General features: G+C 38.1%; 1 protein-coding gene across 40 annotated transcripts in view; it reads left to right on the forward strand.

Moving 5' to 3' along the window:
* Positions 1 to 16619, forward strand: part of RIMS2 (regulating synaptic membrane exocytosis 2) — a 471979-nt gene that overhangs the window by 387606 nt on the left and 67754 nt on the right. For 18 of the 40 annotated variants that reach the window (XM_074145864.1, XM_074145871.1, XM_074145858.1 and 15 more), the window contains one exon: positions 9637 to 9809. The exons of 21 other annotated variants lie outside the window; for them this stretch is intronic. In XM_074145864.1, coding sequence (XP_074001965.1) covers positions 9637 to 9809 — 173 coding nt within the window. Of the gene's footprint in view, positions 1 to 9636; positions 9810 to 10830; positions 11071 to 16619 lie in introns of all 40 variants that reach the window. One more of the 40 variants, XM_074145857.1, reaches the window with a different exon arrangement.

The raw sequence follows: 16619 nt of genomic DNA on the forward strand, positions 1-16619 counted from the left end.
GGGAAAGCAGGATTAAGGGGGAAGTTCATATTTCTGTTCTCAAATGATCAGGTATGCTGAAATATTTAACAGGCTTTTGGAGTGGAATGAAATGTAATGAAACAGAAATCCTGTGATAAAAAAAGATGATTGCCTTTCCATCTTTTTCTATTTGTCTTTGTTTTTATGAGAGACCCAAGGACTAAAAAAAAAATTACAGTAATGTAGTTTAAAATCCAGTTTAAATGAGAACTGTTTAAAATGCATATTGTTTGACTTCCTAGTTTGCATTTGCAAAGTAACATCTCAAAGAAGCCCAAATAAGGTAGAACAATCAGAGACAAAAGGGGATTTCTTAAAACAGAAACCATGCTTTGTTACACTCTAAAAAAGAAGCTGTTGCTTGGATGGCAGGTCTGTATGAAGTGCAAGAGATTTCAAGCACAGTGGTGACAGAAATGGCATATGAACCACTTGAGGAACAAAAACAAATACAGGCAGCACACATTAATTCTGTTTATCCATTGTAAGTAGGATTCACTGGAGTTAGAAGATCGACAAAGAACAGAAACAGAATTAAAAGTTATCACTGAAACTGAACCCATTGAACAAGCGAGTTAACTGTGGGGAGGCTCATGTCCTAACAAACGTGCTGGAGTTCACCAGGAGATAAAGTGCTGGAGATACCGTTAAATGCAATTGAACAGTAGATTGTGAAGCCTTGGACACCTGCATTTTTGTAGTCACCCTGACCTGGACAGCTCAGATTTTTTACAGTGAACAGTGTCCATGATGATGCATCTTCAGGAGACTTGGCAGAGTGTTCTGGAATACTAAAGGATTGCTGATCTCTATTTTAAATAGACTTTCTTCCTTCTATATAAGACAGTCAAAAAGTTAATATGTAGCAGTTAAAAAGATCCTAGAAAGTTTGAGATCTACACCAAGAGTTTATTACCCACCATCACAAAGCCAGACTGTGAACCCATTTATCTAAAGTGAAACTTGGTGACTAACTCTTCCCAGTTTTAAATAGCATTTAAAAATCAGGAGAAGGTCAGCAGTATGAAAGAGAGCTTGGATAGCAAATGTTTCAAATAAATCTTAGAAAAAGCTTTGCTTTATGTTCCATTTTGCCTGCTTTCCTGAATTTCCTTTCATGTCAGAAAGGGGGGACTGAATTTTGGACATCCTTTCACCCTTAATTCTCATTAAAGAGTTCTTCTTTTGAAGCTCTTATTTATTTACCTTCATGTTATGTAGACTCATATTTATTCAAGATCTTTGCTTTTGTTCAAAAATGGTTTGGAATATTCTGGCTACATGAGAGCATTCTATGGCTCACCTATACCTTGTTAAGGCATGTTGGAATCATCAGATCTTATAACAAGGTGAAGTCCATCATGTGAAGACACATGAGATTTTTTCTATTCATGCCAATTTATATACTCAGTTATAGCTGTTTCACCCTAGCCTTAAGCTTTACGTGGATCTCTTTCTACCTTATTTAACCTGTTAGAATCACCTAGAACCATGGAAAAGATCATCTTACTTTTTCAGACTATGAAAACTCTTCTTTAAAATCTCATTTACTTTCCTTAATACATAATAGGAATTAGTTGTCTTTGTTTTTAAAGTAGTTGTCTAGTTACATAGTACATGAGTCATACTACCAAGGGACGCAGGCCAGTGGTGGTAGCCTCTTGTTATTATGAAATGCCATGTCCCAGAGTCCTGTTCTGATGACTTGATGATTTGGGGTAGAATCTCTCTCTATGAGCAGTGACTTCAAGGTAGCTTTTGGTGAGATATTGTGAGATACCTGCTTGGCCATTATAAACCTTACATTTTTCACTTCAGTGTGTAACACATCTTGGATTACCTTTTAAGATTTTTTTTGAGGTGATGCTTATAATTGTTCCTGTGTTCTTTTACCTTAAAGTAAATTTTTTTTACTTACTGTGTTTTTCATAAGAGAGGTGGGATTTTGAACAGTCTTTGTGATTTTGAACAGTCTTCGGGACAATGTGGTAACTATACCCCAGCAGAAAGTTTGCAGTGCTATCTCCTTTCAAAATTTGTAAAATTTGGTCCTGACTTAAGGTAAGATTAAATAAGAACACCTAGTTCCCTAGACTGGATGAAGCTATCTTGGTGAATTAATTCTACATCAATTGATTTCAGAACAGAAATCAGTGCAGATGAAATTAGAGGTTGTCTTGATCTTCCAAAAGTCCTATTGTATGAAAAAGAACATCAGAACAAGAGACTACTTGGTGTTTTGATACTGACTGCAGGAACAGGGTTTTTTCTGTAGGAAGACAAACTTGTTGACAAGCTAATTCTCAAGGTTACTAAAAGATCCAAGTACTTCTTAAGACCTGCCTTACTTCTTTCTACTTTACAAAATGTTTGCAGGTCCTTTCAGTTCTCCTTGATGTAATCCCAGAATATTTTCTAGTGCTCTCCTGTATTTATTTCATATTGTGCACTTAGGGAGTTCTTAAAAAAATTGCACCATATGCCAACATATATGAAGCAGACAACGTTTTGTCTTTTGATTTGGCTTGCCTCAGGACTACCTCACTCTAGATTTCCAGTTGTCCTTAGACAGTGATCTGTTGGTGGCTTCTGCATATTGCTGCCCTTGCAGTTTCTTCTGTCAGCTCCTGGATCACCTTGACCCGTAGGATGACAGAGTAATTTGGATTGGAGAGGACCTCAGGAGCTGTCTAGCCCAACCCATAGCTTAAAGCAGGGTCAGCTGTGAGATCAGTACAGGTTGCTCAGAGCTTTATCCCATCAGGTCTTGAAAACATTCAAGGATGAAAACTGCACAACTTCTCTGGGCAAAGTGATACACTGCTTCACTGTACCTATGGTAAAAATGATCCTTCTTATACCAGTCAGAGCTGCTTTAAATTACTTGACTCTGTCTTTTTGGCATCAGTATGATCTGTCAGGCTGCTGTTCGGTACTCCCAAAGCCATCACTTCTCCAGGCTGAACAAGCCCAGCTCCCCCAGCCTCTCCTCAAAGGGCAAATGCTCTAGCCCCAGTCATTTTGGTGGCCCTCCAATAAACTCATTCTAGTTTATTGATTACATTGTTGTACTTTGGGTCTCAAAACTGGATACAATATTCTATATATGGTCTAGTGAGTGCTGAGTAAAGAGGAATAATCCATCCCCTTGATCTACTGGTTATGCTCCAGTCAATACAACCAAGGCTGCCTTTCATTGCTGCCAGGGCCCACTGCTGACTTGCTTCATCTTTTTCATTGTTCAGTTTTCATTTGCTAATTTAGGTAGGATGCTGTTTGCAACATGGCTTAGTCCTGTGATGAAATCAGGCCTCAGGAGCTCCTTTGTAAAACTGTATACATGAGCACTGGTTAGTGAAATCAATAAATGGATGGCACTAAACCACTAAGTGAAAGACGTGAGAACTTTTGAAGTAGGTTTTTTACATGTGTTCAAATGAAATATGGATATCCCTTTTTGCCAAAATGTTTCAGTTGGTGGCCTAACTTTATTGGAAATGAGGATGGTTTAGAAGGTTGCAGTCAGCTCTTTTTATGCAAGGTAGATTAGAATGTTCTGAATAATGGGAAAAAAATTATGTTGGATAAGGAATGGGAGTAAGGAATGGATGTACAGGGAACCACTGTACATCCAGACAGATTTACTGGTTCAGGCGCTGTACTGCTCACAAGTAGCAACACCATGTGTAGCGCTCTCTTTTATGCTACTGCAAGACAAGAATGCCAAGAGAGGCACAGTAGTGCCAGAGTCAGGAGATCAAGGGGTGCCTAATGCAAAGCAAGAACGGGCCGAAGGGAGAACAGGATTGGAACAGTGCCAGTGAGACTCATCAGAAGCAAAATATAGGGCTCAGAAAGCAGGATCCAAGAATTAGGAACAAAAAGGAGGAAGGTAGGATAGGATCCAGGACTAGAAAGCAGAAGTCAGGATCAGCAGCCAAGAATGAGTCTGAGCTAGAACTGGTTGCAGCTCCACGTTGTGAAGCCCAAGGCAGCTGTGGAACTTATTATATACCTAATAGCAGAGCAGTGCAAGACTTCATCTCCCTGGCCAGTCCTTAAATCTCCCTAGGTACTGATGGATGCCATGTGCAGCTGATAGCTAAAGCAGGGCTGGCAGAGGCTGACCTGCCCAGATGTACCTCAGTTGTCTTGATGGAGCCTGAAAGGAGTGACAAGTGTAAGCACAGATTATCGAGTTGTCTAATTACATGCAAGGACAGCTTCATCATAGCCTTCATCTTGGGTTTCTTGGTATGCAAGCTACAGATAAACATATATTCTCTCTACGTATTCATTTGTATATGGTGTTTTGTAAAAATGACTTAGAATATTTTGCTTTATATAAATGTAATGCTAATGTTGTAAATATTAGTAAGCATTTAGTTTTGTTTTTAATGACGAACTTCATTAGGCAGCCATTAACAAAGGGTTTAGAAAGAGTCAAACAATCCAGTAACATTCATTGAAATGATCTGTGGTAACTAAAATTTGCAATGCCTTTAGAGGATGTGAACTTGCACTGAAAGCTACAGTTGAAATTACAGAACATTTCATACAATTGCTGTGCTCTGGCTGCTCAAGAGCTTTTGACAGTGAGGCTATTTTGACTATTGAAACAGTCCAGAATGGTTCTTTAATCTTCTTGCAGTAGTACAATGGACAATTGCCTGAAACATCTTCCCAACATTTTGATCAGTAAAAACATTGATCAGATTTGCATGTTCCTGTGTAAATTCTAGCAAATAAAAATGGATGAGTAGACTATAAAAAAGAAAAAAAAGAAGGGAAAAAAAAAGATGGTTGGAGATCACTGACAGTTTCAATTGCCTGGACAACTGCATGGTTGTATAGTCCAAGATAGAAGACAGGTAACAATAGATTAAAGCAATATGAAACACTTTTAAAGTCCCTTTGAATTAGAAGTTCCAAAACAGTTTCTTTTGAGAAAAAAGTATCAGAGCAGTTGTAGCTCTATGTGGCCTGTCAGTCATACAGTGGTAATTCACAAAGAGGTCAAAATGTTTGCAAAGGTTGTTGTGTTAGGAAGCAGAACAGGTATTTGTTTTTCAGCTTTAATAATCTTGAATTCGTCACAACAGGAAAGTAATATACTGCAGTGACAAGGTGTTGGCACAAACACCTCTCACTTTGTTGTGTCCAGCTAATTTTACTAATGCAGAGGAAAGGACTTTTAAAAACTGTGTTTGATAGAATTTGTAATAATGTAGTTTATCCTGTTCTTCAGCACAGCAAAATAGGACAAAATCATCTTAGTATTAAAAATATAAAAATTACTTTTAATTAATCCCTCTGCTTGCAGCAGACTTCCAATTTTGAAACAGTTTGAAGAGGCTGAGTACCCTTACTGCTTTATGCATCATAAAGTCCAGAATGCTGCCTATATTATATGAGTCTTGATTGAGTTGGAAATGAAAATTTAACCTTATTCCAATAAAAGAGACGCATATTTCCAGCATGGGGAAAGTCAGGAGATAATTTTCCTACTGCGATGGCTGTTATTTAAAAAATAAAGATTATTTAAAAATCAAATAGAATCAGTATTTAATGAACCTGCTTAATAAGCAGGTACATTTCATCACAGCCTGGACCTCCCGATTGTCCAAGCCAGGGGAGCTCTCAGCGCCCATAAGGCTCCCTTACTGTCCTTATGTTTTCTTCTGAGGGAAATTGGAGCTTACAGGGTAGTTGCTGGATGTGATGATCCAAACCTGTGGCTGTGCTGCAGCCAGGATCCGGCCACCAGGGCAGCAGTTACCCAGCAGGGCCCGTTCAGACGGTGCAAACCCCTCCAGCACGGTACAGAGGGACGGCAGTGGAGAGGGATGGGAAATGGTATCAACATCTCAGATATAAGGGGTTGATGGCACTTGGTTAATGATGACCTTCTCAGTCTAATAGTTGATCTTATCATGCAGTTGGTGACATTTAGAAAAAAAGGAATTGAAATTTGGAGGAAGGAAACAAGGAAATATATGAAATATATGAAGATGAGATGCATTGGGGCAACTTTAGCCACACAAAAACTGAAGAAAGAATAGTGCAAAATCATGCAAAAATGGTCGTGTTTTACAGTCAGAGTATATGTCATGAAAGAACTGAATACTTTTAAAAAATCAATATCCACACAATGGAAGTGCAATTTTACTTTTGAGGCAGAGAGCAAAGGAGAACTTCAGAAACTGCCTTATATACAACTTCAATTTAAGAAACAAATGTTAAACTGAAACGCCAGCATGGCTTCTGTCAGACAAGCAGTATATTTCCTTTTGCCTTCTGTGCTGTGGTTACTGAAACACGAACATGCAATATACTCACTAGTATAATCCATTTCCTAAACAAAATTGACAGATATAAGGTGAAAAGTAGAATAACAGTAGAATAAAGCGTAATTTGAAGCAGAGTTAATGGATGAATATGAGGTATCTGAACTTTGTCTAGCAAGAAAGACAATTTCGTTTCAGTTTCTAGATGTTACTTTGGTAGGCAGCTAGCAGATGCAGAGACTGAAACTCAAGACAATGTGTAAATAAAACTTTTTAAAAGAAATATTGTATATTAAGACATCCAGATTTAATTAAAGGATCAATTAACTTTCCCAATATCAAATCTAAAACATCCTGAAATAGTCAGGGTCAAATAATATTTCTGTGCTATCTGATACGATTGAAGATGTTTCATGGGAAGTACCTTTACGTACAGCTGAGAAAAAAGACACAAGGTAATGGTGTGATGATCTTTTTTCACATTGTATTTCCAAAATGAAGCAACCTTTAAATTGCTTTTATTGCCATAGCAATTCGCAATCTTCACCGTATATCACTAGATTATTACTATTGCATTAGCTTTAAAAAACCCACACAATAAAGTGGTTTTATTTATGAAAATGTTTGATGTGTTATATACAGCACACTGCTATGAAAAATGTATTTTATGAACTGATTTTCTCCAGGTGAGGAAATGAAAGAGATAAAAATCAAAACCATAGGTTTTTGAAACTTTCAGTGTGCTGCAGAATGGCTCTTTAGAATAGCTTTGTGCAATGCTGATGCCGTTTGCCGTTTCATGGTGCTTGCATGTATTCGATTTAGAAGGGCTCATTTCCATGGACTGCTTGGCAAGCTCAGTGTGGGATCTGCAGGTTGAGGTCTGTGGTTCTGTGATCACCACAAGTAATTATCTATCCCTTAATTGGAATGTAATTAACAATTCCATCAATGATTTACATCTCACACTATGGTCTATCCTATTTCCCGGAAGGATAGCCGTGTCAGGTCTGTAATGCTGGTGGGTCACAAGCTGCTCTCCGTACAACAGCTGTCCATGCAGGCTGTACATCAGCTCTGCTGGGAGCCAGTACCAGTGTAGCCTGGGAAGCACAGGGTTCGCCGTGACAAGTACATCTGCTTGGCCGCCTCAGCAAATACCAAGGGCTGAGGGCAGCTCTGCTTTGCCTTCTCTGTAGGGCACGGTGGTAGCCCAGTAAACCAGGCTGTGGTTCCCAGTCTGTGTAGTTTTAGGCTAAATCAACACAAACTACTCTCATACCTTTGACTTCAATGCAGAATTATTCTAGGGAGGGTTGAGTGGGTGGAACTGAATAGATGGGACTTAATATATACATGTTCTATTAGGCATGGTTATTTTTTTTCTTCTCCAAAGGGCTCAGTAGTTGCACTTTTAAAAGGAGTTGCTGCAAAAGAACAATTACTTTATTCTGGTATAATTTTCCATTATCCCTGATAATCAAGACAGCTGTTTAATTATTGTTTTTATGTTCCCAAATGAATATATCGATAATAATATTTGCTGTCTTCTTTATCAAGCAAAAATATGAATGGCATCAATAAAAACAGTCAGTAAATATTACAACATATAAATGTTGTAATCGCAGAGATACCCTGTGAGTTTATGTCTGGCTAAGTACACTCTCACACTTAAAGGCCGGGGAAGGTTTGTCAATAGACACAAATACTGCGAATTAGTACAGCTCAGGAAGCTGGCTGCAGCTTGTGCCACTGGTTTAGGTGATCCTGCAGTTCAGGCTGTCCCTGACCACTCTCTGCAACAGTTGTACACAGCACAAGCATTTTTTCTTCTCTTTATTTCATGTCCCTCTCTGAAAACTGGCAAAACGACTTATTATGTATAAATGTAAAATTCATTTATGGTAAATAGGCACTCAAATGCTATTCTGAAATGCTATTCAGACATTGCACGGTCTCTCAAAATATTTCCCAGTGTTAACTTATTCCTTGCAAGGGAACGGAAGCAAATGATCTGTGTACTTCATGAAAGACAGTTATTCTAAAACTATAAAAAAGGGACAAATTTGGTAGCCAAACCTGGACACCCTTCTGTTCTGCAGGACTACATAGGTCTGCATCATGAATTATTTTCTTCAGGTGACTGAGTCTATTGTTGCTTCCCCCAAGAGTTCAACAAGCCACTGATCTTTATGCAGATTATTTTCTCCCATTGTTTTCTTTCAGTCCTGTCTGTGGTGCTCTTCACATCTTTCCATACTGTCTTCTTTCCATGTCAGCCAAATGACTACCTGGTAATCATTGACAATTCATCTTGCAATACTGGTTTTCTGAAAAGATTATCGGTAGTAACCCATCAGATTTCTGTATACACAGAAATATCTATATATGAAAAGGAGAGGGCAAAATACCTTTTTGCTATTAATCATATCTGCACATAGTGCAATGCAGGGTGGCACAGACTTAACATTAATGTAAAGCTAGCTTATGTAACAAGAACAAATAGCTATAATGTTTTGTTCATCTCTAACTTGAATATCTTTGCACAGCTCTGCTTTATGTTGTATGGGCTTACTGCTGATCACCAGCCACCTGCCAGTTTCAGGTGACAATTCAACAATTCAATAATTGTTAACAAGCCCAAATACTGTTGTGATTTTTTTAGTTTCTGAAGCGTTTGTACATTTTCAAGAACAAATTATGTCTAGTCCTATCCCAGCCTTTCCGACTTCCCAGCCCAGCAGTCCAGCAAGATGCGGGGTTGGTTTGCCCAGCCACAACATCGCTTTGTCTTTTTGGTTTGATAATTTCATCTATTTACTTTAAAAAAAATAAAAATAAAGTTAACATTTGTCAACCAGAAGATTTTGTAAATAGGCTAGGGCCCAAAAGAGACATATTTTTTTATAGATAGCCTGAAGCACATTCTGTCTCCTGTTCAATCTTTCATGAGCTCAGTATTCATGGGCAAGTCACTAAGTCTCTCTGCTTTGCTTTCATGCACTGGTGAAACAGTTGTGGTAAGAATATTTTGTGGTGGTTTAGATGTCTCTGCTAAAGTTTGTGAAACATTTGGAAGAGCTGAAAGTTTTGTACAAGTCACTCTATGGATGAAGCTGGAGAGCTAATAACTTGAATCAGATAGAAAAGCAGAGTAAAGTTAACATGAACCAAGACATAACTTGTATTCTGTATCTTTTAAAAACTTTGTTATAAAAATTCAGGCAGTCTGGTGACAAAGTTTAGATAGCATCAGGGACCAGCTCCATCGATGATTTGTGGTAATGTCACTGACAAAATCTGTATCTTCGTCCCTCTCCTCTTACAGTATCGGTCAGGACGGGATCCTCAGCGAGGCTCAGACAACATTTCCAATAAGTCTTCAGACAGCGACGTAAGTGATGTCTCCGCCGTGTCACGGACAAGTAGCGCTTCGCGTTTCAGCAGCACAAGCTACATGTCCGTCCAGTCAGAGCGGCCAAGAGGAAACAAAAAAATAAGGTGAGCACGAGGAGCTGTAGTGCCAGCCATAGCAGTGTAATTTACATAACTGAACATTTGTCAATAATTATATTTCAAATTAATATTTTGCCTAGGTTGAAATTTGCAGAGAATTTGCAAAATACTGGTTAATGCTTTTTGAAGTCTTCATGGTATCTGTTTTTAGCCAAGTTTTGTCATCTTGGATTATGCTGACACACTAAAATAACAAACATATGCTGTCAGCAAGCATTAGGCACACTTAGATTTGCACTTTATGAAAACCATTTTGCAAAATACTTAGTATGGCTGAAAAGACAGTTTAACTTGAAAATTTGTGCCAGCAGTGTCAGAGGATCTTAATTTCCTTTTAAACTAGAGCTGCTGAACTTTTATAGAAGTCTTTTCTAGTACTTAGACAGACCAATTCAGTTTAATACTTAAAACTAGTCCAATTTAACTGTAGGCGTATAACCATTGAATTACTCTTCAACAAGATGTAGACAGTGTATCTGTGAGCAAAACACAGCACCTTCTTTGCCTGTGCCCTGTGCACGCTCAGAGGAGCTTTGGCTGTAGAAGGAATGAATGATCATTTTTTGGGAAGGTGTAACCCACCTGCATCTCTCAGCAAAATTCAATGTCAGCCTACATTAATTCTTAGGAATTTGTCGTCTTGAGAGAAAAGGTGCATTTGAAAAGGTGGTTTAAACATCTGTTTATATGGGCATTGTTAGGACCACATTGTTTCTGTCATGCAGTTATGTATACATTTCTAAATGTCATATATTGCAATGCAACTTTTATTCAAAGAGGGCGTTAGATACTGTTCTAAGAAAACATTCTAAGATTGTCTAGTGCAGGCTGGAGTCTCAGCCAGAATGGCTTAATTATGACTGCTTCCATCTTTTAGTTTTTATTTCATTTATTTTGCATTTCCTTTCTTGTGAGTTCATGCATGCTCTTCTCCATGACCTTAACTTTAATTTATTCTTTTCTTTTTTTCTTTTTGCATGCCTTTTTCAATTTTTGTTGACTTCAGAAGGACAAGGGATATAGAGGGAAAAAAAGAGGGAGGGCTAGAAGGGGATGAACAAGATGGAGTATTTCCTGAGGAGGAAGAGAAAGAGGAGGAGGAGGAAAAAGCAAAGGAGCAAGAAAGTAATGAAAAGGGGGAAGGGCAAGAGGTGACAGAGAACTGTGATAAGGAGGAAATCAAAGGATCAGGGCATGATGAAAAAGCTCCAGAAGACCAAGCTGAGGAAGGGAAGGAGGATGACAGGTAAAATATACTTCTGTTCCTATAGACCTATTCTTCTTCCTCGTGTACCAGGACCCTACTTGTCTTCCCTTTTTTCCCCCTTTGCTTATCTTATTGTCTATGTTCTCTGCAGCTTCTTTTGCTTTAAATCATGATGCTTTCTTTTATTTTTAAGCAAGTTTCACTCTGAGCTTCAGTGAACTTGTTCTGCATACCAAATGATGCAGCATACTAACTTGACTCATTATAACGCATGCAACTACAGCATATTATTTTTTAAATTGGTTTAGACTAGAGTTTGGATTTGACTGTAATAAACAATAGAAATTGTAAGATTCCTTGTGATATTCCCTGCTTGAATTATTATTATTTCAGGGAGAAATCTTTTGTTGAGTGATAACGATATCAAAACCATTTTTACTTTCATTTGTGGCAGTAGTAAAGAAGAGAGTTTGGATTTATTTATTTTTTTAATCCTCTTTGTGTAGGCTGATAGATATGCATATTGATTGACAATATCTTATTAATTAATTTTTAATTAATTAATTAATTAAGATGTGGATAAGCAGAGTCTTCCTTTTTTTTGTTGTTCTATATGAATAACTGTTGTGGATTGATGTATTGTGGAGGGGTCATGTACCTCTGCTGCTGTATTGTGTCCAGAAACGTTTCAGCACAATAGACTCTGGTTTTATCAGATAATATTCTAGATTTATACATTTTACCACAATTCCTTTGAACCATGACTTTTAATGTAAACAAGTGACATTTTGTATTGCAAAATCCATGTAATTTGCATATGAGAAATGCAGTATTCCTTCTTTTTTCAGTAGCAAAAAAATGACTTTGAGATTTGCTGACTGTACTTTAACCCCTTCTCACCTACTCGAGAAAATCTCAGAAAAATTGGTTTCTTTTAACCTGCCATTTCTGCACTACCTATAGATAACTTATATTTGTAAAACTGTGCACATATATATTAAGGTAAGCACAGAGCTCTCTATGGCAATACACTTTCTTCCTGTGCTACAAACTTACATGTGTACATGCCTGTACTTACACACACATGTGAACATGCACAAAGCAAAGAAAAAAGAGAATCAAAATGCATAGCGTTCAGTCTGGGGTGGTGTGGGCCAATATAGCCATACTACTGCTTTTATACATTAAGTGCCATCATTCTTTCACTCATGTGAGCGCCTTTTAGAAGTCAACAAAAGCAATTGTTTAGAAACAGCTGTCTTTAAGACTGGCTTGGCAGATGTGTTCAAGGGACTGCTAGATGGTAGTGTGGGAAAGGATGTTTTAAAGACGTTTTTCTCTCCTGGCTCCCACTAAGTTCCCAGTTTAATGGATCTGGAAGTCCTGCCTCTCAAAAAGCATGACCCTGTTCCTGGTTTCCAGCTTTCACTCAGGTTGGTTTCCAGCCAAAATGCTATCCCTCACAGGAAGTAAACTTCAAGAAACAACTTCATGTTCCCCATGCCAGCTTGTTCCTCTGCTTGTTATTTGCCCTCTGCCTTCAGGAAGAAGCAGCACAAGTCAGGGGTCCCTAATTGACAGAGAAACAAGATATTATGAAGTGACTGCTGGGCAGTGACTGATTTATATTTTGGCTGCCAACATGGAGATCAGCCTAGTATTATTTCTCCGCTTTGCCCATTTTGACCACTTTTAGTAAGTAAGTTGTGAATAAAAAGGAAAGTTTCTCTATATCCACCTTCATTTCTCATGGTACAATGTGTTCATCTTTTTAGTATTGTCTACATGTTTTAGGGAAAGAAGCAAATGGAAAAGCACAGATTGATTCCTATATAAGTACAGGTGTAAGTATATGCATACATTTATATACACGCATAGTTGTGTATCATTAACATAGTGAAATATCGTGACTTGTGCATTTAGTGGAAAAACCCAAAGGCAGGATCAGTCCTGAGCATTGTTGTAAATTCAGTGCCTTCTGCTTGCCTGTTTGGCAATTTATATGATACCTTATACCTGGCAATTTATAAGATACTTATAAGAAAAATAACTTCAGCTTTCCAAAAAATGTTTTCAGGCTCGCCACCAGTATTAAATAATCACCAAAGCATCACTTAATAATTAAACATTTCAATAAGTATTTGAGAGACTCAACAGAACCAAAGCAGCCAGTTCATCCAACATAAAATAGTAGTAAATTATCTAGTTCTTGAGGAGATCTTGGTCATCAAGAAAAGCTATATTGCAGATGGGAATTTTCAACATATATTTTTACTTCAGAGGTGCATCTTTAGATGAACAGCAGTCACCTTTCCTCTCAGCAATCTGGAACACGGGGGCTGCTCTCAATCACTCCACCATCGAAAATGTGCTCGTTAAGGATGCATCATGCCTCTTGATGTCACTATGCTTATATACTTCATGAGTAATGGTAATAGTTACACTAAGGGCTTCAATCTGCTGAGATCATAGGTGGGTTCAGCGTAATTTAAATGACCGGGAAGACAGACATCCATCATGGATTCATCCCATGCCTATTATAAAGAGTCCCTCAGTGCAATAAAATGCATTAACTTTTGGAGCACTGGAGCAAAATAAATCAATAAACCTTTTTTTGGCAGAAATAGCTGCAGCATCAGATTTTGCCTTCATTAAACCCTGTAAAGCTAAACCTTGGCATATGGTTGACCTATAGGGAAAACATAATTGTGTTCTTTCTTGGCAATACATGTTAGTAAACAGAAAGCATGGATCAAGCTTCCCTGTTGTAATTTTTATGGGTTCCTTACGTAAAGTTCCCTGACATTATTTCTTATTCCAGCTCCCTGATGATATCAGGGACAAAAAAAGCCCTCTTAGATCTAATGTGTGAGCATTCGTAATCTTTATTGGAGGAAATCTGTTTAAGACTGTTCTAAATCTTAACCTTCCTTAACATTTTTCTAAATATCAATCCTAAGCATTAATTCTGGTAGCCACTTCTTATCATATGAATACACAGCAATTGTAATCACAGAGCAGGATTTCACTGTACTACACACTGTTGAAATACAGAAGAAAAATACAACCTCTGTTCCAAGTACATAGAGTCTAAATCATGACATGACATATGAGTCCGGAGAGGGGAACACAGAAGAATTAAGAAATGCTCCACGTGACAGGAGACAGTTACAATACTGGGCTGGGGACATCTTGACAACAGGAAGTGCTAAGGGGAGATTTGAAGAAAGAAAATAAGATAGCTTTGTGAATGTTTCTGGAGAGCTCTTTTCAAGCATTAGAGTCAATGAGAAAAAAACATGAGGTTCTTGCTAAAAATATATTAAGTTTATATATATTATATATAAAATATATTAAGCTGATGACCAGCAGGAGCTGATCTCTCAGTCTTGAATATGAGAACATAAATGTGATAAGGAACAACTGTTACAATACTAGAAAGTAAAGATGCATTGTGTACAACTGGATAAAAGAGAGTATGGCTTTTTACATGACACAGACAAACCGATAGGCTATGAAACTTGTTTTTCCTACAGTATCCTGGAAAGGGGTTAGGGTGTGTAAATTGCCATAGCTGGAGAAAAGCACTGCAGAAGCTGGCATCTGAAAGGGTGAGAGAGTGGACAAAACAATTAGCTGTGTGGGTGGACAGAGAAGGTAGAGAAGTGCAATAGAAAGTCACAAAAAAGTGGACCTAATATGAAGCCTGAATCAAAAGGCCTGCCCAAATAGAAAGTCTGAATCACACACATGATCCACATGGCCAGGAGAGGAAGCAGCAGAGAGGTCTTGGAGGGAAATACTGTTTAACAATACTGAGTTTAATGATACTGAGTTGAGATCAGTGATTGTGGTGCAGGCAGGAAGAGAGAGGGGAGCCAAGAGGGAGTTTTCATTGCAGAGGTGATAATGCTTTAATGTACTGTTGATGAAGGGATGATGTATGAAGGGTAGCAATAGAGGAGACAATGCTACAGCCCTCTAGGACCATCACAGTTATCTGGGTGGGCAGAAAATGGGAATCTACTAGAGCACATTTTGAATGAAATATTAGAGAGTGAAAAATGGAGAGTGGATGAACTGTGGGAACTAAGGGAAGTAACATTTCAGAGCATGGTTAATTGTAGCAAAGTAAGAAGAAAACAGTGTACTTTTGGAATCTTAAGAAATCATTACAGACTTCAGCAGGAGTAGTTTCAACTCTATGCAAAAAGGGAAAGATAGTTGTTTGGGAAGTGTTTGAAATGTAATTGGAAAACAAGAACTCAAGAGATTTACTCAAAAAAATGTGTTTAATTAATTTGTCGATGAAAAGGAGAAAGGAGATGTGGCTGTAGTAGCAGAACTGATGAGACAAGACTAGAGGTTCTCTGTTACTTTCTACAGGAGTATGCTAAAGCATGTTTCTGTGATTCAGGGAGAGAGCTAGTGATGACCGGGTGGCTAGAGGTAAGAATAAGGAAAGGGGCACAGGAGGAATGGAAATAAGAAGAGAGGATACGATCACTCAGGCAAATCAAACAGTTGAGGAAGAGATCTAGTGAGAAATTTCTGCATCCGTGACAGGGGCAAGGGGAGAGAAATGTTTAAAGAGAAGAATGTAGAGACAGCACAGAAGAAATGGTCATGTGTTTTGCTGTGTATCGGAAGAAATCAGTGACGTCCCTTGTGAAGAAAAGAAGTGAATGCTAAAAGGACAGTAGAAGAAACACAGCTGATTAAGTAGGAAGATGACACAACCAAGGAAGGAGTATTTGTAGTAGAAAAAGTCAGCTGGGATGTAATTTTGCAGAGACACTTGAAGATAGAAGAAATAGAATGCAGGGTGTAGTTTTAAGTAATGGATTTATTCAGGTACAAAACTTTTTCTCTTCTCAATGGTTCTTCATGCTCTCTGTGCCCTTTCTTTTGTCAAGTATAAAGATTTGTTTCAAATTCACTTTCTACTTTTTTTGTGTCAGTCCTTTAAATAATTTAATTTGTAGTTTTTAAAACTGATTCCTGATGAGTATTTGTTACCTAGTTTTTCATTATATTGTGATCTTGGTATTTCAGTTTTTATGAGCCTTCCACTGTGATTGCAGCTATTATCAGTTAAATGTAGTATTTTGCAAAGCTGGATGAAAAAGCATGTCAATTCAGTCTGTGCAAGCTCCCTCACAGGGGTGGAAGCCAATAACATTTCTTGAAAATCTGTATTCTGATAAAGCATCAAAAACTGTGCAAAAGATAACAAGCATCAAGAATCTATTTTCAATGTGAATGTACTGTTTGGTTTCTTAGAGCTATTTCAGAATGATGATAGTGATTGCTCCAACTGCACTACTGGGTGACAGAAGTTAATTGTGCCCAACCTGTCCAGCCAAACAGGCCATACGTTTGTAAGGGAAAGCTGTAGCCTGAAACTCCATCCCCACTGCATGAGTGGTCCTTCAGCAAAATTGCAGTACAGGCAGTCTGCACTCCTAATAGCGAGAGAGCAGGGGAGGGATAACGTTCCCCAGCGAAATTTCTGCCGTGGCAGGGAGGGAGAACTTGGGTACAGCTATGTCAATGTTCATGTAATTTTTCAAGGAAAACATGTCAGC

This window comes from Numenius arquata, chromosome 3, assembly GCF_964106895.1.
Source record: "Numenius arquata chromosome 3, bNumArq3.hap1.1, whole genome shotgun sequence".
Taxonomy (NCBI): domain Eukaryota; kingdom Metazoa; phylum Chordata; class Aves; order Charadriiformes; family Scolopacidae; genus Numenius; species Numenius arquata.